General features: G+C 39.6%; 1 protein-coding gene across 7 annotated transcripts in view; it reads right to left on the reverse strand.

Moving 5' to 3' along the window:
* Positions 1-940: 940 nt before the first annotated feature.
* The window catches only part of AUTS2 (activator of transcription and developmental regulator AUTS2), a 790,137-nt gene continuing 769,264 nt past the window's right edge, over positions 941-21,813 (reverse strand). For all 7 annotated transcript variants that reach the window (XM_055796871.1, XM_055796873.1, XM_055796874.1 and 4 more), the window contains 9 exons: positions 20,680-20,775; positions 19,296-19,367; positions 17,533-17,562; positions 15,889-15,960; positions 11,798-11,939; positions 11,219-11,296; positions 9,741-9,824; positions 8,583-8,805; positions 941-3,626 (listed from right to left, as the gene is read on the reverse strand). In XM_055796871.1, the coding sequence (XP_055652846.1) occupies positions 2,387-3,626; positions 8,583-8,805; positions 9,741-9,824; positions 11,219-11,296; positions 11,798-11,939; positions 15,889-15,960; positions 17,533-17,562; positions 19,296-19,367; positions 20,680-20,775 (2,037 nt within the window). In that variant the 3' untranslated portion in view covers positions 941-2,386. The remainder of the gene's footprint in view (positions 3,627-8,582; positions 8,806-9,740; positions 9,825-11,218; positions 11,297-11,797; positions 11,940-15,888; positions 15,961-17,532; positions 17,563-19,295; positions 19,368-20,679; positions 20,776-21,813) is intronic.

The raw sequence follows: 21,813 nt of genomic DNA on the forward strand, positions 1-21,813 counted from the left end.
GCATTTTCTTTTTTCCTAAATAAGACACCACAAAAGCTGTACTATGGAGTACTAAACAATTTGCAAGAAATTCGGCATATTTATGTACAAATTGTTTATAGTAACCAATAGCTGTATCATTAGCTGATGAAAACTGGAAAAATGCCATTGGATTGGGTGGAACTGGATGAATTCACAAAAGGGCTTACATACAGCCACATACTTAAGTATGGAGCTCTCTTGAAAGATGAATTGATCAGTTAAATAAAAGCTAATTAAGTAAGGTGTCACTGTATTTTAAAGAATCTGGACAAGCCAAGTATCTAGTCTCCTTTTGGTTCCTTTTTTCCTGACTACTATAATAATCCTAATAAGATGGCTTATAAAAGCTTGCTATTTTCCTTACATTTTTAATACCTATTTCTTCTGAACAAAAAGCCACTCTGGGGAAAAAGTATTTCTTCCCCATAGCAATGATGGGGTACTCCACACAAAGAAGCACCTAGCAGTTTAGTTCACATTTTTTAATAACATGGCACAATTTACATTACACAAGTCTTCGCTGATGAGGAAACATGCTGAAGATTGAGAGCCGCTTCACTTTTCTTTTCACATAGGATCTAGAAAGGACTTTATTACATACAGGATAAACAGCAAAAAGGTTTGTATATAACAATCTCTTTACAATACTGAAAGCTACCACTACGGTTCCAGTGTACATATTCTTCAGGGTTGGGTTTTTTTTTGTATTTTTCCTTTTGTTCTTTAAAAAGAAAAAAAAACCACTGCACAACATCTGGAGTTCACAAAATCTGAAGCTCACAACTAAACCTTCAGTTGACTACTAAAATAGATCTCTGATCATTAGAAACAACTGTCTGTAGTTAACTTTTTTCTTTTTTTTTTTTTTTTTTGCCAAAACAGGATAACAACTTCAGATAGCACTTTAATACACTAGAAGACCAATGGAACTAATTTTATTTCATACATATATTTTACAGTCCAGTAGACAAGATATTGAATTCTCTCTGATAAAGTCATATTCTCTCCAAATATTTAGACAAGAAACTTAACGCGTTATAAAAAAGTGTGTTATGAAAAGACATTTCAGAAGATTGATGCATATTTTTAAAAAGGATCTTGTTCTTCATGTTATTTCATGTCTTCTATGATTAGGGAACAACAAGGCTGACCTGTTAACTATTCACAGACTTTATTACCAACTGAAATACAATAAATTGCATTATGAAATCTGCATTGGAGTTCATTAATTAATTAAACTACTGATCCACAGTGAAAACATATCCATCATTTAGAAAAGTATTAGCTTTCTTGTAGGATTTGTTTCAATGTAGCTAAAAATCACTTAACACAAAAAAAAAAAAGTGTGTGTACAGATAAAAATGACACACTGGCAATAAAAACAGACATGAATGGCTATAAGCAGATGTTCTTCCAAAAAGAAATTTCACATGTTAAGTGACGAAAGTTCTGGAAAATATCCAGCATTTGATTATTACTCTGTTTAACCCAGATTAATGTGACTGAGAACCAATCTGTCATGACTACAGTATCAGTGATTACAGATCGCTAACCCTGACAGGTTCTAAGGAATACATGAGCTACAGTAACATCGGCATCTTAATGCAGGGGTTCAGACAGAAAACTACGCTTCTAATGGGCTGTTTCTTCATCAAAACAAGCAAGAGAAATAGGTTACTATTATAGATGAGCTTGTTCAGGGAAAATATGACTTTAATTATGTTGTGTGTTGAAAAGGCTCCTTTGAGTTATAAAGGCTTTTGTGAAAAGCCTTAAAATTCATTGCATAGTTGAAGGGGTTTAGCTGTCTATAACAATATATGTAACACAGCATAAGCAGACTGTGTTGATCAATATTAAGTTTGCAAATAGCACAGTTTAAGAAGTATTAATGTATTATGTTACTTAATTTTATCTATTTACATTTGTACAAAGTAAAGCTTTCATCTTACCCTTTTTGCATATATGAACCATTAACCCATGAAGCAATCTTTTTACATAAATATCTACAATTGTCTTCACTTCTAGTGTGAAAGAGCTTTGTATGGTTGACATTGGTGGTGGTTTGTTTCTAGTCAAATCATTCAGATTAACGTCTTGTTCTTCAGTTCAAATTTTGACATTTTTAAACTAGAAATAGAGTAGGAGACACGAGGAACATATGGACTTGGCTAAAAGATCTGGAAAATTTCAACATATAATATACAAAAAAACCATTTCAAAATTTTTGCACTCAGGTCTATACATATTGTACAGTGGGTCACAATCCCAGTCTGTATCAATGACTAGTAAGAAGGTCTTTATATTATGTTCATTTACAATGTTCTGTCCCTCTTTCTCTGGTTTGTATTTAGTCTCACTTCGCTTATCGAGCTTCAATGTCCTTGAGGGTGTGAGAAGGAGGCCTCTCTCTCATCTCTGTCGACAGAGGAGTAGTCCTTCTGGGAGACCCAGGCCGAGGTCCCAGAGTAGAAATAAGAGGTGGAGGGGCACTGAGAGCTGCTGTAGGGGGAGTTTTATTGAGGATGCCATTTTGGTGTCCTGTCGGGGGACTGACTCTGGGGTAGTGCATGCTAGGAAGTCCTGGTGTGATTAGGCTTGGGTGAGGCAGGTGCCCATCCAAGGCGGCAGGGTGAACTGAGTGCAGGCGTGCATGTTCATAGTCCTCTCTGAGCATGTGCAACCGCTCCCTATCATCCAGGTGGTTGCCCCTCTCATGCTCACGTCGAGGGTCAACAGAGAGAGGGTGGTGGTGATGGTGGTGGTGATTGTAGTCGTGAGGTTCCCGATCCCTGAATGACCTGTCTGCTTCATATAATCTTGGCGTAGAAAGACGATGAAGGGGGTCATTTCTTAGCAGAAAGTCTCTGCCCAGGGGGTCTCTCCGGTGAATGTCTAGCTCTCTGTATGGATCTCGTAAGGGATCTCTCATTGGATCCCAGTGGAAAGAAGGATAGGGGAAACGTTCTCCACCAGGAATTGGGCTAATTCCCATAAAAGGGGTCATCATGCGAGTCCTATCCAGGCCACTGATGCTGTTCATGTGATGTATACCAGTTACACCTACAGTCATGGGCATAGACACTAAAGGACTTGGATGGACATTAGATGTAGATATAGGTGGTGGCTGATCAGATGACCTATGAGTCTGAGGTCCCTCAGGTTGAACATCATGGTCTTCCTTTCGCTCCTCCTTCACTTTGACTTCATTGCTTTTCTTCGGGTTATCGTACGCCGGCTCATTCTTCCTCTCGGCCTCACGGTTTGAAGTACTATTAGGCCTGGTACTCTCCACAACAGGGGGCCTAGCATAGGGTGAAGGAACCCTGGGCATTTGCTTTGACTCTTCCACCACTCGGCTTTCATGGCTTAGGCCTTCTTTCTCCGAAATATAGTTGTCCTTCACCTTGTGCTCTTCAACATTAATTTCCTTCCGAGATTCGGAGTGATCCCTCTCTCTTTCTTTGGGTTTCTCTTTTTCTCGAACCTCGGGATTCAGATGGCTCCTGATCTGCTCATTTGAGCTGCGATTATGTCCGAGGGAGTTTACTGGATGGATAGGTGCTGGCGAAGGATGGCTGGAGTGTCTTTTCTCAATGCTCTCCCTAGAAGAAATTGTAAAAATGAAGGCATGAGAAACTCTGCAAATAAAGCATCTAGGGTGTCTGACTTTATACTCATTGCTTTGCAGAAAGCTAGTAACACGCGCCATTAAATGCACAGATCCTTTTGCACACCCAAAACGCCGGAAGAAGATCCCATCTCTAAACTAGGCCTATTCTATTATCTCAAACCAGAAGAAGATCCCTAAAAAGCTGCTTTGTGAATGATCTGATTGAGATTTCAAACACTGAAGTCCATAGAAGGCTCCCAAGGGAATCTAGCTCTAGTCACATATTTCTAAGACAATGGCCTTAATTGTTTGTAAAGAAGACAGAGAAAAATAAAGCTATACTCATTTCATTAAAAAAAAAAAAAAAGGCAAAAAACTTCATGTTAATAGTATTTTACCTGATGCTTCTGTTAAGAATACATTTGGGAAAATAGGTAACATTTTGTTTGACTTTTTAGAACATTTCTAGACCTATGTACGTTACTAATTTCTTATCTCTATTCTCTTCAGTCTTCTAGCTTTTCAGTTTACTTCTTAAACTCAATTTACTTCTTAAAACTAAAACCTCTCAAGACACCAGTCCTGATCGTGACAATCCATCCCTCTGAAGAGGTGGGCACTTCTCTAAGTGTGCAACAACCCTCTCTGTAAGTGTTTTAGTAGAGGTGGCCACTATGCATAGATTATGTGTTGACTTCCTCAGGAGAGATCTACTCCATGTGCACTCAGGCTAGCTCTGAAAACGGCATCTCTTTTAGAGTCAGCTGCTCTTCAGAATGCCACCATTTCCCATTTCTAGGGTAGAATAACCAGAGCAGGGGGACAGGGCCAATGCATCTCCTTGCCAATGCTACAAAGTCTCAAAATACTGTTAATTCATTCTATCTTTCAAACCTATTTATGTTGCACAAAAGATTAGAGAATTATTGTCTGGCAGTGGACAAGAACCTAAGAATGTGAATGGATTCAGAATCCATTCACAACACCAGTTATTTTCTGAAAGCAGTGTCAACCAGGAGTTGTTATGGGCCACACTACGTTGAAAAGCTTTCGTATTTAAAATGAACCAAGTTTTTAAGGTAAATCTAATTCCTCAGTTCCAATGATTTTAACCTCTCACTGATTTCAATTGACGTCTAAGTTGGAGCTTCTCCACAAAGACAGCTTCAGCTATTCAGTGTTCGACACATGCTGTTTGTTGAGCATGGAAATTCTGTTCCATGTGGGGTGATGGATAATGTACTGTTAAAGGCGTAAGTGAGGGATAAGCAGGGAGGTCCTCTGAAGTCCCACCCAATTTACACAGTTTCTCTTTGGGTGTGGCAGTCCCTGATTAGAAATGTGGAACCTGAACACACTCGGATGAGGACACCAGGTTGAAACTCACTCTGGACAAGATAAGCAGTACTAACTGGCTGAAGGGCAACCTGCAGAGTGACTCTGCTGCGGACACTTGCTCCTTCACCCATACAATTAATGCTATCTACTTTTGGATGGTGAAACTACAACTGCAGAAAAAATAACTTTGAAAAGGAAAATCTCATTATTATAATCTCACCAGATGCATCTTTTGCTGTGTTTAGATGCAATTGTCGAAACTGCCATTTTATGGGCCATGTCTGAAAGACCTCCCAGAGCCCAGAATGTGAGCGTTAGCAAACATCTGTAAGATGGAACATTTGATACCAGAAGTGCCTGGTCTGCACTGACTACCAATTAACCACTTGGTATCAGGTTCTGCTTTGATTGACTGTGCCCTACACAGTCTGGAAATTGTGTCCTGACGCTAATTTCCCTCTTCTTGCTTTCCACCAGAAGTTGAGGGATTTGCTTTAACAGTTTCCAGATTTGGACACAGTGAGATAAAGTCAAGGCACTCCAGTGAAGGCTTCTCCACATGAAGACTCAATTATTTTACTTTGCTAGGAAAGCACTGGCTTGTGCACTCTGCAATATGTAGTCTTTTAATTATTTTGCTCACGGGACTAGTCAGAGGGCACCCTTAATTGTTTTATTTCACTAGCAGAGGTCATTGAGTCCTTTTGCTGATATTTAATCAATTTTCTATGCAATTGATAATTTTTAAATTATGCATAAAATTCAGAGAATATAACACACATTTTCTGTAACTGAAGAAAAATATGTGTGCAACCAAAATAACATACTCCTTTGCCAATTTTATCCCATTCAATTTCAGTGATGGTAATATCTCAAGAGGCTACTGATTATATAGCTCACTTAAGTGAACTACATGTAGTTCAGTGGTCAGAGAGGGAATAATTTTTTATCCTCAGATTTGCCAAGGGCTCCATAGGTTAATAATAGGGGAACAGCTCTAAGCCTCTGTCTCCATGAAGAAGAAACTTCGGATCATGTTCTCAAATTAACTTATTACCAAGTAAGGTATGTTTTGAGGCCGTACGCTACACTGAAAGATACTGAGTATCTGATGCCAAGTACTTTGCCTCATTTATGTTAATAGAAAGATGGATAGATTCTTGGGTGTTTTTTTTTTAATGCTCTAGGACTACATATACTTAAATGTCATTATTAGAATGGAATTGCTCACTGACATCTTTTAAACAACATACCACTGAGAAGGAACAAACCCTGTTTTTCACAGTAGCTATTTTTACTGATTTTTTCCTAATGCTGGGCTGGAATACGGGAGTCCTTAAAGGAAACACCTCCACAACTGCAAACAATGTTCCAGGAGAAAGTGGAGACTGTACCAGACCATTGCAGTCTAACTCCCCAGCCAGCTCTGCACCCAGGAAAGATTCACAGACTGCAGTTTCATATTACCTAAGCTATCTTGAGGGATTTACCTTACGTCTGTCTAGCTGGGAGAGGGGGCTGCTGCACACTGGTCATACAGCTTATCCACGAGCAACCAGCGATTCGCTGCACCCCCACTGTAACACTGATCTTAAGACGGGGAACAGTCAAGCTAAGAGGTACCTCTGAGGTAGCTTTCTGCTGGTAACAGAGGAAATCCAGATGAATGCTTTTCACTAGACAGCCCATTTGGAGGCTGATAAAGTTAGACCCTTGCTGACAGGATGATTTTGAAATGAAATCATACCTCCAGGTGTGATGCCCAGATCCTCCTGTTTGGGCAAATTAACTTAAAATACATAACAAAGACTGGGACCTCAACTAGGAACCAGGGCTACATCCTCACCCTGCTGGGTGCCACTGAAGATAAAAGAACGTGTATTGGAGGCTCAGAAACTACCCCAGACATTATCTACATAGGGAGCATGTTTCCAGGAAGGGATTCTCAGCATCTTCTCATACAGGTAACAGTGTGAGCACGCTGCAAAGGAGAACTCTTCAAAACCACACAGATGGGTGCACAGCAACACTAGATCAGCAAAAACATTATTGTACTAAACTGGTAGCCATAATTGTGCAGAAGTATGAAGTATGAATGATGCTTACTTTTAAGTTCTCAAATTATTGAAAAGAAATATGTTTTGAGCTATGATATGGAGTTCAGGCAATGCCAAAGCAGCTTGCAAGGAATGTATTTCAGAAAGGGATTTTCTTCAGCAGGAACACTTCGTAAGAAAAATACAAAACAGCAACTGAAATAATCACATAATTCTAAAGACTACCCATATCATTAGGAACTAAAATGCTTTGCCATTCAAGCCAGTAAAGCTACTCACATGCTTAAGCATTTTGCAGGACAGAATCCCCAATTTGTAACAGCAATTTATTTTGAAGCATTAACACCAGACATGAAAATAATGAAGCTATGCTACCAAACAGAAAATATTCCAAATGGAAAATGTAGGTGAAAAGATCTGTAGTTTGACTTGCTCTTCACATTTTACAATAACATAGAAAAGCTCTTAAATGTATTTTTAGAATATCTAATGTGTTAGCATAACTTCTTTTAGAAAAGGCTACTAATGCGTATATTTGGGTTAGTGACAGAGAAGTCAGAAAAGCACATCTCCTAAATAATCTTTTATGTTAAAAAATTAGAAACAAATAGCCATTATGTAGTAAAGTAATGTGCAAACTCAACAGGAAAGCCATTAAGCCACAACTGAAAAAGCTGAAATCAGCCTCTCCACATTTTTCAAGGAAGGCATGACACTTGCTGAATGGCAAATTCTTATAATTTGGTACTTAAATGTTAAGAGGAATTGTTACTGAGTTAACTGTATAATGGGAACAGTCCTGACAAAAAAAATATGACCAGGTTTTACTTTCCATTAACCCTTCCCAGCCTGGACATGTTAGAGTGCAAGTCCATGTAAAACACTGAATAAAAAATGTGCCTGAAGGTGTGGAACAGCAGTGCATGTGTGTGTGGCATTTTTGAGGGGAATTAATGTTCATTTAATGAACCGCATGCACTGACACTTACTGTGGTACTGGAACATGACATACCCGCTGCAATTCACAATGTTATAATATTACAACTTTATCAGTGGTCCCTCTGGTCAGTCCATTTTTGAAGAGGGAGGTAGTGTTATTTGTTTTGCAGACAAGGTCCAATTTACAAAGTTATTTAAGTATTTGAAGGTGCAGATACGCATCTGATGAACTTTATAATGTTTTTTTGCATCCTGTCAGGCACCTATCTACACGTTAAGTCTTCAAAAGACCTATGACAACGTGACCCACAAGATAACAGAGTACGTGGGTCTGATTCCATTCTCAGTTGACACTGCCTGAAGTCTGCTTCAGCAAAGCTCCTTCTGATAAAGTGCAGTGCAAGTGAGAAGAGAAACAGATGCGGTAGGGAACACCTGAGTTAGAAACCGGCGCCTTCCGTAGCGCGTCACGCCGTAGGCAGCAGTGGTGTCGGCTCTCCAGGTGTCCCTCTACTGAAGCTCTGGTTTAACAATGTGCCAGGCTGGGAAGGGTTAAAAGTGGAACAGAGCCCCAAGCTTTGAACTAGACAATTCTTGGAAGTGTTCTTTCGTACCTTTCTTTGTCATCTTTACTAACAGATGAGTCTCGTTTATCTACATCTCTATCTCTGTCATGAGCTGCAGCAGATGAACTGCGCTCCAGCTCTCCTGGCTTCAGCCAGGGCGGAGGGGTCGGGAACGAAGGAGGAGTTCGGTGCAGTCGGTTCCAGGGCTCGTGAGGGTTGCTAAAGCTCTGCATACTGGGGCCATCCTTGTGGCCGAACATTGAGTTGGGTGCTGAAATGGTGAAGTGGAAAACAAAAAGGTTTAAGAAAAAGGTATGCTCTAGTGAAGGTACTTACCAAAAAAACTTTTACAGCACTCAGAGTTAAAATGAATACATATTATTGGGAGCTGGAAAAGGAAAGGAAATTAACAGAGATTCATTAGAGGGTCTCATTCCTAAAAATGGGCAGGCATCTGACAGCTGCTTTAATTGGAAAGGGAAATGCTGTGGATAAAATTGACTAGGGATGAAGTAGTAAGATAAAAGTGACAATGATCCTTATTCCAAATATTTTGGAGACATCAGGAAATGACTGTTACATAGACTGTAAGTAATGGAATTTGTTGTATTTGATCCTGAACCAAAATAAAACACTAAAGTGACCAAAATCATGCCAGATTAGAAGTATGGAGAAAGAGAGTGATTATTAAAAGGATGAACTTTTGTGAGTGGCCAAATCTAAAGAAATGTGTATGATCCTGGACAAATAAATGCAGGTTAGTGATCTTTTCCAGGCATATGTCCTGGATAACCGGTGAGAAAGGTAAAAAAAAAAAAAAAAAAAAAAAAAAGAAATGTTCCTATCCACAGCTAGGGATGCTGCACACAACTATTTCTGAACATGCAAAAACCCATGAGAAATTTCTCAAACTCCTTAGACTCACAGGTTCTGTATTCTTTTTTTTTTTTAATATTTTTTAACTGAATGATGTAATGGTGACATTTAGCACTGTGTTGAACCCAAACTATTGAGTAACTAACAGAAAATAATTTACTGATGATTAAGAAATGCTGTTATTTAGAAGAAAAAGGTTGCTTTTCAAATTCCCATCTTTTAGTAGTATGTGGTCTAAGCAACTGGTAAAAAGGACAGCAAATAGTCACCATCACTCAATATCCTGAATTACACAGCAAACAAGAATTCATAAACAAAGAGGTTACTCACTAACTGTCGGGTTCCCAAGTCCCCCGAAGGCATTACTGCCCACTGCAGTGAGACCACTGAAGGAAGCCGGTCGATTGAAAGGCTCTGCAAACCAACAGAAACAGCTGAAGCTCACTGGCATGTTGGTAATGACGATAAAGCATTAGCATATTATCCAACTGCATTCCGTCTGCATGAAAGCTCAGTCTGTGCCCATCAGTAGTTGAACATCATCATCCCAGAACACAGCAGTGATTGTGAGGGGGTGGAACATAAAAAAATAAACTTTATTTCAATCACAGTATGCATGACATAGTCTTACTAGAAGAACTTCCTCTTCAGAGAAAAGCAAGATGTTAAAATATACATGGTATTGAGGGCTGCACTTCAGCATAAGTAGCTACTTCATTTAAAACCTGCAAACATCTCCACTCTGATTTTCTTTTATTCCCTTCCAATTCAATTCCATGGTCTTTCTCAGAAAATGTCCCTGGCTAGCAAGACTATTATTAACTCTGGCAACTGTGCTCCAAACACCTTCAGGCCATGTCTCCTAAACCATAGCCAGGATATAAATAAAATGTCCTATTACACTGATATGTCATGCTGACTTGAACATTTTGTAATTCACTTGATATTTACTGCCAATTCTATATGAAAAACCAGAATGGACTGAAAGTATTGGAATACTTTTTTTTAGTAGCTAATGCATACAGGGTATAGGTAAGTCCTATGAAGCAAATTCTCTTCTCACTTTATTTTGGAGAAGTCTAACAATTTTTGGTGAAACTACTGATAAATGCCAGCATGGAGAGAAGGAAAACCAAATCTAGCACTTTCTATAGGCAGATAAGTATAGAATGAAAAATCTACACTGTGAGTCTGCTGTATCAATCTGGTGACCCTCCCAAATCCTTCTCTATGCAAAATAAAATGCCAATTTAGAGTCTTGATCTCTGATGTTCCTGTAGAGGAAGCAGACCACTTTATTACAACATGAGTAAACTCAGAAGCGAAGTAACATCTGATTAACTTGGGTGGTTCTGGTTTTCAATGTGTATTCATTGATTTTCACTAACAGACATACCTGAGCCCACATCACAAGATTTTAAAGACATATTTCCCACTCACTTAAATGGAAAAGCAGACATCTAAATAGTTGTTAGGAAAAGAAACACCTCTGATGAACCAAAGCCTTAACCTTAAGGCATTCTTTTTGACTGGCCATAAACAAGACTACAGTGAAACCTAACCAGCCCTGCCACTCCACTCCTCTAATGTCCAGAGTGTTTTCAGAAGTATTTTAAAACCTGCTGTCAATGATACTATTAAGTGTATGCAGAACTGCTACTTGGGTAATGGCTAAAATGTGCAATTTGTAAAGGTTTAAGTGGGCAGGATACTAAAACAGTCTTCACGTGGGAAACCTTTAATAGTCTCAGTGGTCGATGTGAGTTTCTTCTGAGTTGTATTTACATCTAGTTGCACAGAGAACGTACCTAAGTGAGCAGCTGGGTTGAGAAAGTTGCTGTGGTGAGGTGGTGGGCCGAAAGGCGTGCCGGCTGGATGACCCCCACCTGCCAAGACAAAACAAAAGGGGTGATTTCCTAGCAAAAACTCAGAAAGGGATTCACTGGGCTCTGGGCTTGACTATCATCTCTTAAATGGCAGCTCACATGAGTGAGCGGGGGCTCTCAGGTCAGGATCCTATGCAAACAGCAGTGCTTTTCTAAACAGAAATTCCCAGTTACAGTGTAAGTGCTGGGGAGTGGGGGAATGTTTCAGTAAGGAAAAAAATGGACATGTGAAATACAGCCTATTTCCAACCTGCCATCTCTGTGATGCATCAGACATCGCTGTGTGAAGAGATGCTCCTCCTTTTACTACCTGTACGGCATTTCAGCGGGTTGGGCTTTTTCAAAAGCATACAGAATAATTTTAAAATATTTAATAGCACCTGGCACATCTTGCAGAGAGTTCATAACCCAAAGCATATGGGAAATTTCCTTTTAACATGGCAAGAATTAGCATTTTGATGAGTGTGCCACAATAGGGAGATTTCATTTCTCAGTACTCACTGGCTGTGGAGAAGAGAGTCGAGGGCCGGGCCAGGTCATGGGGGTGGTGGATGGCTCCAAAAAGGCTGGGGCCTGGTGGCCTGCTCAGAAATTCAGGTTTCAGGCCAAAGTCCAGCTTGTGCGGATCAGACTGCATCTGTTTCTGAAATGTAAAAAAAAACAGGATGTGGAAGAGACTGTCCTAAAAGATAGCAGTAAAAGACACTTGCAGAATGCTGGGGGTATAGCAATTTATTCATAGTAACAGACGTTTTAGCAAGAATATTCGTTTTTGGGACCCTGACTGTAGGTACACAGCTGCTTTCCTTGGAAGGAGGATCTGAGGCAGAGAGAGAAAATCTGAGGCTCCCAATGCACATTTCCTGCAGATTTCAACAGTGTGTTCACATACGCTCACATCCATCCCTCTGGAGCAAAGCATTTCAGCACAGACCTGACATAAAGAACAAACATAAAAATCTTTGAAGAGGCCTCAGACCCTTCCTCAGCTGTGAGAATAGTTCTGTCTTAAAATAATAAAAATAAAGCAGAAGAGAAGTCTTCCTTTGGACCTGATCTCAGGTGGGCAAGCATGTTAAAAGCTGGGTGAAAGCATCAACTGTAGCAGGCACAGCTGCCAGCTGACCCTCTTCCCGTTGCAGGAATCCCTTGCCAAAGTTACAGCAAAGACAAGTCAATGGACACCAGAACCATTAATCTTAAATGTGAAGCTGCAGTCAAGAAACACTTGATGCAGTATATCTTTCAGTCTCTCTCAGACTGCAACTGAGCAAGCTAGGGGCTAAAATGAATCAAATTACAGATGAAGTGTATTTGAGTCTAAAGATCTGAAGTCTCATTTTGACTGCTCGCACTCCAAATTCAAAGCACAGTATGTCGCTGGGTTTATATAGATGGTATTAGAATCAGCAGGCTTTCTTTTTTAAGGTGAATTTGCTGGGGTTGCTGTACTGTAAATGGTAAGTGGATGAAGGATGGACTCTTCTTTGTGCCATGTACCCATTTTAGTGGTCCCTATTTCAATAGTTTTATTGAATGAGAGGAAAACCAAATTCCCAATTACCTGTGCTGCCAGAACTCCCTAAACACAGATTGCTGATTAATTGTACAGGTCAGCTGAAAGGATTTACAAATGTGTAACACTGAACTAGTAGATCTTGACAGTAATTCTGGAGCATGTCACACTTTATAAATCAGTATTTAATGCTGTGCCAGCTCAGAGTACAGGCTATTACAGTGATATAAATATGCATATTAAAAAGTTATGAGCAAGTTACTGTGCATGCCTAGTACCTGTTTTTCAAGTGCTAGTAACATATCTACATAGCTATGAGAATAACAAAAAAACCTCACCCAACCCCACTACAAAAAAGGCCCAAAAAAGGCTTTATCAACGTTTTGTGACACTGGGCTGCAAGAATATTGAAATGGAAAAGATGGCAAAGTTAAGGTCATGTCTTTTAAGGAAGTAATACTGTAGTGCTTTAATGGTTAAAAAAAGTTCAGAAAATAGAAATGCCTCAGCCGAAGCCTGTGTACCAGATTTTTATGCTGTGAACTCTTTTTTATTTTTCTTTTAAACAACCAAGTTATAAACCCCTGACAGGCATTACTCAGAATAGCAAAAGCTGGCTGAAACTTTAACTGCAGCCATATGAACTGCGCTGTTCTAAATAATGAAAAAATCCTCTGTCTGAAGAGGAACAGGAGTATCAGAGATGTGTTAAAAGATTTTTGAATGTGTTGGTTTACCTTAAAATAGTACCAAAGAAAATTGATCAGATTTATTTTATCCCCAGTTCATGTTCAGGAGAGCACCCCTCATGATGGTGATCCTTACAAATGTATTCGAAGTCCAGCAGATCTGTAACACCTTAACTCAGGACCCCCTAAAATCAATGTAAATGTCTGCACTAATTTCATGGTATGTTAGTTTGGGCCATAGGGACCTTTTTCAAAGAGAGAGGGCCAATTACAGAGCATAAATTCTCTCTTGAATCCACGCTGGTAACACGCTGGTCAGTCTAGGAGTGAACATAAAATTGCTTTGTGCCCAGAGCTGGGACACAACCCGAGCTTTGTCTAAGGAATTCCCTGTGTGTGCAGACAGGTTACACAGATATGAACTGCGTCTTGGTGCAGAGGTATAGGCAGGCAAATAGCAGCCACAGCTGCATGCAATTTTTCCTGGGGTCAGGAAGGTTGTGTTTTAAAGTTTCCCATCTTGCCTGCTTCTTCAGTGTCTGCTGTTGCCCTCTGCAAGCAATTACTAGTGGGCCAGATAGTTAGCAATTCTTCCATACTTTGCAAGCAGTCTAGTAGCACTGCATGCAAACTTGAAATCTCTGAGCAAATGTATTTTATTCCCTCCTCTACAGTGAGGCAGTGTCTTCAGCTTGTGCAGAAGAAAAGGCACCTTTCACAGCCTTGGGCTAGAAGGAGAAATCATTCTGTATGAGCCTTCAGCCAGAGATTTCACACTTTGTGGTCACATGCAGCCAGGAGGAATTCATTCCCAGGTGGGGGTCTGACAGCCCATGGGGACATGAACCACTTTGCTTTACTGACTGTGGACTATACCTAATTTTTTGACTGAACTGAGACAGTGAAATACATTTCTGAATTATTCTTGAAATTATCATCATGCACAACCTCAAAAAGTCAAGTAACATCCTTTCCTGTACTCCTGGGCTTTATTCCTGTTTTTTAACATGCAAGATAGAAAAGTGTTAGGTAAAAGAAATGGCTGCATGAAAATGGCATTTACTCTGAGTTATAAATACACCAGTATGACCTCTCTCTGAATATCAAATCAAGGAAGATTCAAAGGACATAAATAGCATGGGAATTAATAATTTCACTTCAAGAAAATACCTTTTCAATAAAATAAAAAAAAGGACATATAACTCTCTAGGTCTATAATCTTGTCTTTTTTGATAATGGGAAGATGAATGAAGATCACTAGCAGGGGAAACATAAGGAAGCAGAGAAGAGAGATATGTCTACTGCAGCAAATTAACCTGTCAACCTTGTTTAAAAGGCTTATTTTTAAACTCTATTAGCTGCAGGTTTTAGTAGCTGTTCAACATCTTCATATTCTTATAGCACTGCCTGATACAATTCAATTGCATACATACACTGCAAAGTGCTATGGACTTCTGTTAATTTTACTTTCTAACACAATCTATTGGCTCCTGAAGTACAACTATGAACAGTAAAGAACACCAACCTTTCCTGACTTACTGAAAAACTTCAGGAGCAACACAGAATTTTTCAGTGATGAGTACAGTGAAAATCTTATAAAGGGAAAGAAACCATCTTCACAGAGTCCAAGCACAATCAAAATACAGTCAAAGTGAGACTGGAAATACACTATTAAATGAATAATTATTTCTTTTTCTTTGACATCTGTTTCAGGAGAGCCTAAACTGGCCATGGCCCTACCCCTGAAGTCTCAAAGCATATACAAAAAGAAAAGATTTCCACCCCTCTACCTTTGGTGCAATGAGACAGGGTCTGGATAACATTACTTTGTCTGGGAGGCTGTGTCTGCCTTACCAACCCAGACACGTACAGGTGCCAACCTCCAGCTATGAGACTGGTTGTGAAAAATAATGATGGGAGCCTGGACAGCCATATGGGATAAAGCATCTTAGACAGAGGAAATCTTCCTGTGCTCTCTTCTGTCTGTGAATATTAATAAGAGGCATGGGATACATGTGCCTAGCTTCTCCAGACTTAAAAAAAAAAAAATCTTGATATGTTTGTGACCTCTTCCATAAAAAAGTGCAATGTTGTAGCTCAGAGGCACACCCATTTAGGTCTTCCTAGCTACAAAGTAGTTGTTGCTGCAGAAGATCTTGTGTCCTTGCTCCAAGGCACCACAGGCATTGCTTTGAGACTCTACCTTTAGGTTAATTCCAACAGGCTATGACACTATGAAATGGAAGGTTATGCTATACTGCTACGTATGGTTACTTTAACAACCCAGTAGCCATGGCACCGAACTGCTAACGGAGAGGCAAACTCTTCCTCTCCCAAGTTCGCACTGTGCAATTCATCTGAAATTTAGGTGTGCCCAGAAGACTGACCTTGACTTTCTGTTGGTGATGGTATATCTGCCAGGCGATATGAACATGCATAGCGCACCACTTTCCAGGTTTCTGGAAAAAAACCAAAGGGATACAACATGAATCAGTAACTTTCAAAAACCTGTGACGCTTTGTTCTAGTTATAGCAACTTTTGCCAACTCCTAGCTCAGTCTGCTTTGGTCTGGGGGATCCCCCACGTCAAGAAAATTGAAAGCAAAAGGTCTCCTCCCTTCAATGTCTTCCCTCTCTGTCCTGGGAAATCAGAAATGCAAAGAATTTGTCCCTTGCTATGAAGTTTACCTGGATATCCAGGCTCCTGGTCACTCTCCTCTCCAAATAAACTCATACTCAGGTTTTATGCACTCTTGTAATCTTTTGATGCCACTGGCTAAGAACACAGCTTGTGTTGCTGAAATCAATGAAACAGTCTCTGAGTCAGCAGCTGCCCTGCACACCTGGATTGATTCACAACTGTACTGTGAGTTCATTTCAGAAAATACAGCTATTCTAAGCCTTTCCACCAAAAGAGAAAAATGTACGCACTTTAAAAGATCACTCTGTTTTTCAAAATTAATCTGACTGCCTCATATGATTGCTGGTCTATACCCCCAAACTGGAGGTCAGTGATTTCACCCTGTTTGGGAAGACTTTTCACATCCTTCCTGTCACCATGCTTTTAAGCCATGGGGAAGAGAGAGGAGAAAAGAACCAGAGTGCTATCTGGGTTTTCTTGTTGATTTTGTACTCCATTTCCAGGACATCTGGAAATCTTGTCTGAAAAACATTCATTCAGGATATACTTTCTCCAGTTTTGTTATTTAGGGGTCTGTAGTTAACTACACAACTAATTCCTGCAGATTTAAAAATAATCACAGAAATTCAAGAAGCTCCTCAAGCTACTGGTAACTTAAATGTTTCATAAACTATGGCATATGGTCCCCCTTCTACTTTAAGTGTATATTAACTACCAAGTAAAACCACAAAAAATAAAACCCGTCTTACACACATACTTGCCTAAACTCAAGCCTTTTGCTTATTCACAGCAACCAGCCGTGCTAGTGATTTTAAAAGTTCACTTGGTTGGTTTGATCAAGATCTAGACCTTCTTGAACATGTCTAAAAATTAACAAAAAAACCCTTCTGGGTCACTGAAAGACTGGGTCGTTTGTTCCTCATTTCTGAATCTTTTGTGTTTGGTGAGGATTGCCTGTCTATACTTGACAGTAAGGTACTTGGGTAGGAAGTACCATACTGAATGACACTGGAAACACACAGTAAATAATAAAAAACAAAATCCTTCGGTCTGCAGTGAAATGACAGGGGATCACTGTCAGGGTAGTTCTCTAGGATTTGGCTCAGGAAACCTTGTAAGCCAGTGCATTAGAAGGATTACCAATATCTAACCTCTAGTATTCATGCTAGGGGGTTGCATGACAGCAACAGAAAACTTCCAACTTTGAAACTGTGTGTTTTCCTCGAGTGACCACAAGACACATGCAAAAAAGGACTGACCAAGCTGCTCGGCAAACACGGTGTAAAATACCCAAGATGAAACATGGCATTGCTTTGTAATTAGTCTGCTGCTTTAACCCGGTGGGGACTGAGACGAGCTTGACAAACTGTATCACAAGAAGATTTCTTACCCTCAACATGGGCCTGAACGGATCTGTCAACTGTGAAGAAGAAATGACAGCTTGGTTACATGCTTGTCACTCAAACAATTGCTCTAATTAACAAATTTGTATTGCTTCATTAAGAGATGAAATTAAAATGTTCTAATTTTACTTTCAAATGAAGCCTTTTCGGATAATAATTAGTCCTTAGCCTCCATATTCGAGCTGGTCTCCCTCCCCCCATGGCGGTTGTACCTAAGTGTTGACAAGCAACTAAACAAGCCTCACACAGAACGCTCTGTCCTCTGGCATCACCATTAATTTGTTGATTTAATGCTACAAAAATGGCTGGTTAACTACTCTGAAGAAAACCACAGATCTGTCCTTTGGGCAAACTTCTGTTCTTATCTTTCAAAGCTGCTCAGCTCACGAGATGACACGATAGTAGACAGGGTCCCTTTTTCACAGGCTTGATGCCATGAACTGGGTTGGGCCTGGCTGGAATGTTGTTTCAGATGTGCCCCTGCAAAGCAGTGACTGTCGCCCAACGGCTATGGCATCAGGTCCTTGACCTGCGCATTCGAATAGCCATTACTGACTGACTGCTTGCCTGGCTGTTCTCTGTCACAAGTGGGCTTTGCAATAGATGTTTTTCACACTGCAAAAAATGCTGGTAAACAGGGGCTGTATAACCACCCTCCCCCCAATTTTCTCTTTTTTTTTTTTTTGCGTAGCCTGTTTCTTAAGGGTAGATTATTTTCCTGTTCTCCTTTTTTGCTCACATTTTATCAATTAATGTTGGAAAATAAATTCAATTTATTGGGTATTTCTCATTTGCTTTTGCTTTTCTTTTTTGAAAGGCAATACTAAAGGAGATTTACAGGTGTAAGAGGTACTCTGCAGATGCAATGATGGCACAATACATCATCTTGAAATAATCAAAACTACACTACAAGTTGAAAGGGAGCATAAAGCTAAGTGACTTAAGGATGTGAGGCTCTCGTTATCTTTTCAATTAGATAGAAGAAACAAAAACGATTAAATGTGGTTCTGATTGGTATAAAGCTCAACTACAGCACCAGTTCAGAGTGGACCAAAGTACTGGAACTTGGCATAACCCACAGAAAACAGGCCTGCTGTACTTAATAGTTTAGCCATACCACAACATGGATTTTTAAGGAGAGGTGCCTACTGCTTTTGTCAGAGTTTTCTGTTAAAACTATGACTGCATGATGTTCCTCATGGCAAACAATGTATATTAATTCAAACATGCAAACAACCCATGGGCATTTGCAAAGAACAGAAAAAGGTTAAGGGACAAAGTGCTGAGACAATACATGCTGTTCACATACACTGGAACTCAAAAATCCAGAGGTACCAAGTGATCAATAAAAGGCATCCGCATTTCGCTGGTGCAATCGATACAGTAACCAAGGGAATAACTGTCATTACCCACATTAAAAACAATTACAGAGTTTAAACATCAATCTTGAAGAGGTTTGTACATTTCTAAGTTGAATTGGACTTTTATGCCTTTACCCCTGAGCTTGTGGGGGTGACAGCAAGGGAAGAGCTCTTCCACTGCACAGACCTGTTTGCTTTTGCTAATGATGAACAGAAGCAAGGATCAGGATTTAAATTGTTCTCATACAACTTCTCTGTTTCTCATTGAGGTAAACAGACTAAACTTTAGTTTTAGGGTATTAATGTGGACATACTGAAGATGGTGTTAGCATTTGAGGTTTTCAGGAGGAATAGCTTTACTTGAGAAAAATACAACATTTTCTACAGACCCGTGGATCTTTCTGTAGGAGGGTATGTGGGACAGTTCCAGGTCTGGCTGCAACATCAATAGGATTGGAAGTCTAGAAATACCACAAGGAAAGACAGCATTAATGAGCATCACAATGCATAAAAGCAACAGAAAGTGAAAAATAGAATTTCTTCATCATTAACATTGCAACATTGCATTAACAAGGAATGAAGTCAGACTTTTTAAAGAAGGAAGGACAAACATTACAATCCACTTAATAATATACTCATTATCATCTCAGTTTTCAAACTTTCGTTGTCCACCAAATTCCCGTTACTTCAATCCAAAACACATGAAGGAAGCGACTGCGTTTACACTGGGAATTCTTTCCACTGTCAAAATCCTGATTAGCAACACACTTTTGACAGGGCACCTAAAGCAGTATTTGGAGGACCGAGCGTGTGCTCTGCTGCCCATCAATAACACCCTGGACCTGGCTACACCTGCTACCCTCGCTGTCAGCACACAGAGCATCAGTAATCTCTTTAGTCACTGTACAAGGATCTGAAGTCCATCCACAATGAACTGTTATCATAGGGTATCAGGAAAAAGCAACATCCAGTTGAAAAAAATTAAAGCTTTCCCCATGATTTCAACGTAACTATTCAGCTAATACAACAACATGCAGCTTGGGGCGGGGTGAGGGGAGGAGAAAAAACCCTGCATTGAGACAGAGCTTCTTCCTACATTAAAATAAAGAAAAAAAGAAATCAGCTACAGTATAACTAACAATTAAGTAACAGAGTTGTTAACAGTCTGATTACCATACATACGAAGAATTCCACTAATGAACTGCAATTTACATATTCAGTCATTACAGTGGATGGGCCAATTTAAGAAAGAAGGTGTCTTCTCTGCAGAAATTTCAGTCCTGATTTCAGTCTTTAGTTGCAAAGACTACAGACTACAGAATATGATTTCCTCCCACTTATAAATCAAGAGTGACTTCATGAAAACAAAAGAAAAAAAAACAACCCAGGCTCATCACATTTATCTATCCCAGCTATCATAAATGAGAGGAGAACTAAATCAGTGTATTGCACTGTGGTGGAGCTGAGATAATTATGGAAATGAGTAAACAGTAATGATCATGATTTCTTAAAATCTTGATTATTACATGACCCTACATTAATGCGTACTGAGAACTAATTATATTGCTTCTAAAGTTAACTATGCCATGACATGTGATTTTTTTAAAAATGTATGTAGCCATATCTGAAAATAATGAGAAATAACCTTTCTGTAGTAAATTTGGAAAAAGCCGATTGTCTTCAGTGGATTAAGCTGTAACTCAGATCTCAGCTGCTCCTGGCTCACACCACCACTGTATCTGAGCACTAACAGATATATAATTCCTTTCTTACCTTGGGTTGAAACGCTCCTTGTAGCGAGCCAAAGGGGCCAGTTGGAGGGATCATGGGAGGGATACCTGATACAGCTGGAGGATAGGAGTGAAACAGCTGTAACAGAAAGACAGAAGGACATAAATACAAGCGCACATCAAAACGAAGACAGGAAGCTGAACAAGACAGAGAAAGCATTCCTGCATAGCATTAGGGAAATGGTACATGGACAAAACTGAGAAGCACTGAAGAAGTGATCTTGTTGCAACAATGTTAGTTAAAGCAGTCAATGAAATGTTCACAAATGTCATGACGTTTAGAGCTTAAAAGCAGTTCCAAAATCATAAAGCCAGCAACCTGTCTCCTGGATTAGGCCATCATAGTGTAAGACAGACTTTTTTGTTCAATTATTCATTTTTAAATTGGACAGAGGTTTTAAATGGTTTCAGTTTGCAAGCCATTTCAAGAGAAAAGGCAGAACACTGAGCCAAGTAAGACTCAGAAATCCACCATTTCAGTGGGAAAAACCCCTTACGAGTTCTAGCATGTTGGATAATTAAAACTCCATTAGTACATTAAGATTTTAATAGTATCTGTAGGAAATGAAGAAAATATGCACAATTCTTACTTCATTAGCCTGTCTGAGAGGATATCCTGCCACATCTAATACTAGCAGAGAGACAATCTGATTTGTTAAAAATTATTATTTAGACAAAATGTTAAGGCAGAAACCTCCCAAACTACTAAGACAGACTAAGCATAACAAAGTGCACATCACCACTGACTTCACTGAACCCAATGTATCTGTTCCAAGATAATTTTTTTTTTTTTAAAAAAAGCTGTTTTGTACTAAACAAACACAAACAGGAGGTAAACAAGCAAGTAAACCATAACTTCCAAATCTTATCTTGCCTCTGTGGTCTGGCTGTGAATCTTTTACTTATGCTGTAACACAGTTAACTTGCCCAATTCCATGGAAAATGCTGAGATTACACACCAAGTTGCTTTCTGGTAGGAGTCGGGGGTTCAAAGCATCACACTCCAAATATGTTCTCACTGTGAAACCTCAGGATCTAACAGGGGATGGCTGCTAACTTCGCTGGTATTGCCACCCAAACCCCTACAGGGATTATCTGCCTGATAAGAATTCATCTC

Source organism: Falco peregrinus, chromosome 2 (genome assembly GCF_023634155.1).
Source record: "Falco peregrinus isolate bFalPer1 chromosome 2, bFalPer1.pri, whole genome shotgun sequence".
Taxonomy (NCBI): Eukaryota; Metazoa; Chordata; class Aves; order Falconiformes; family Falconidae; genus Falco; species Falco peregrinus.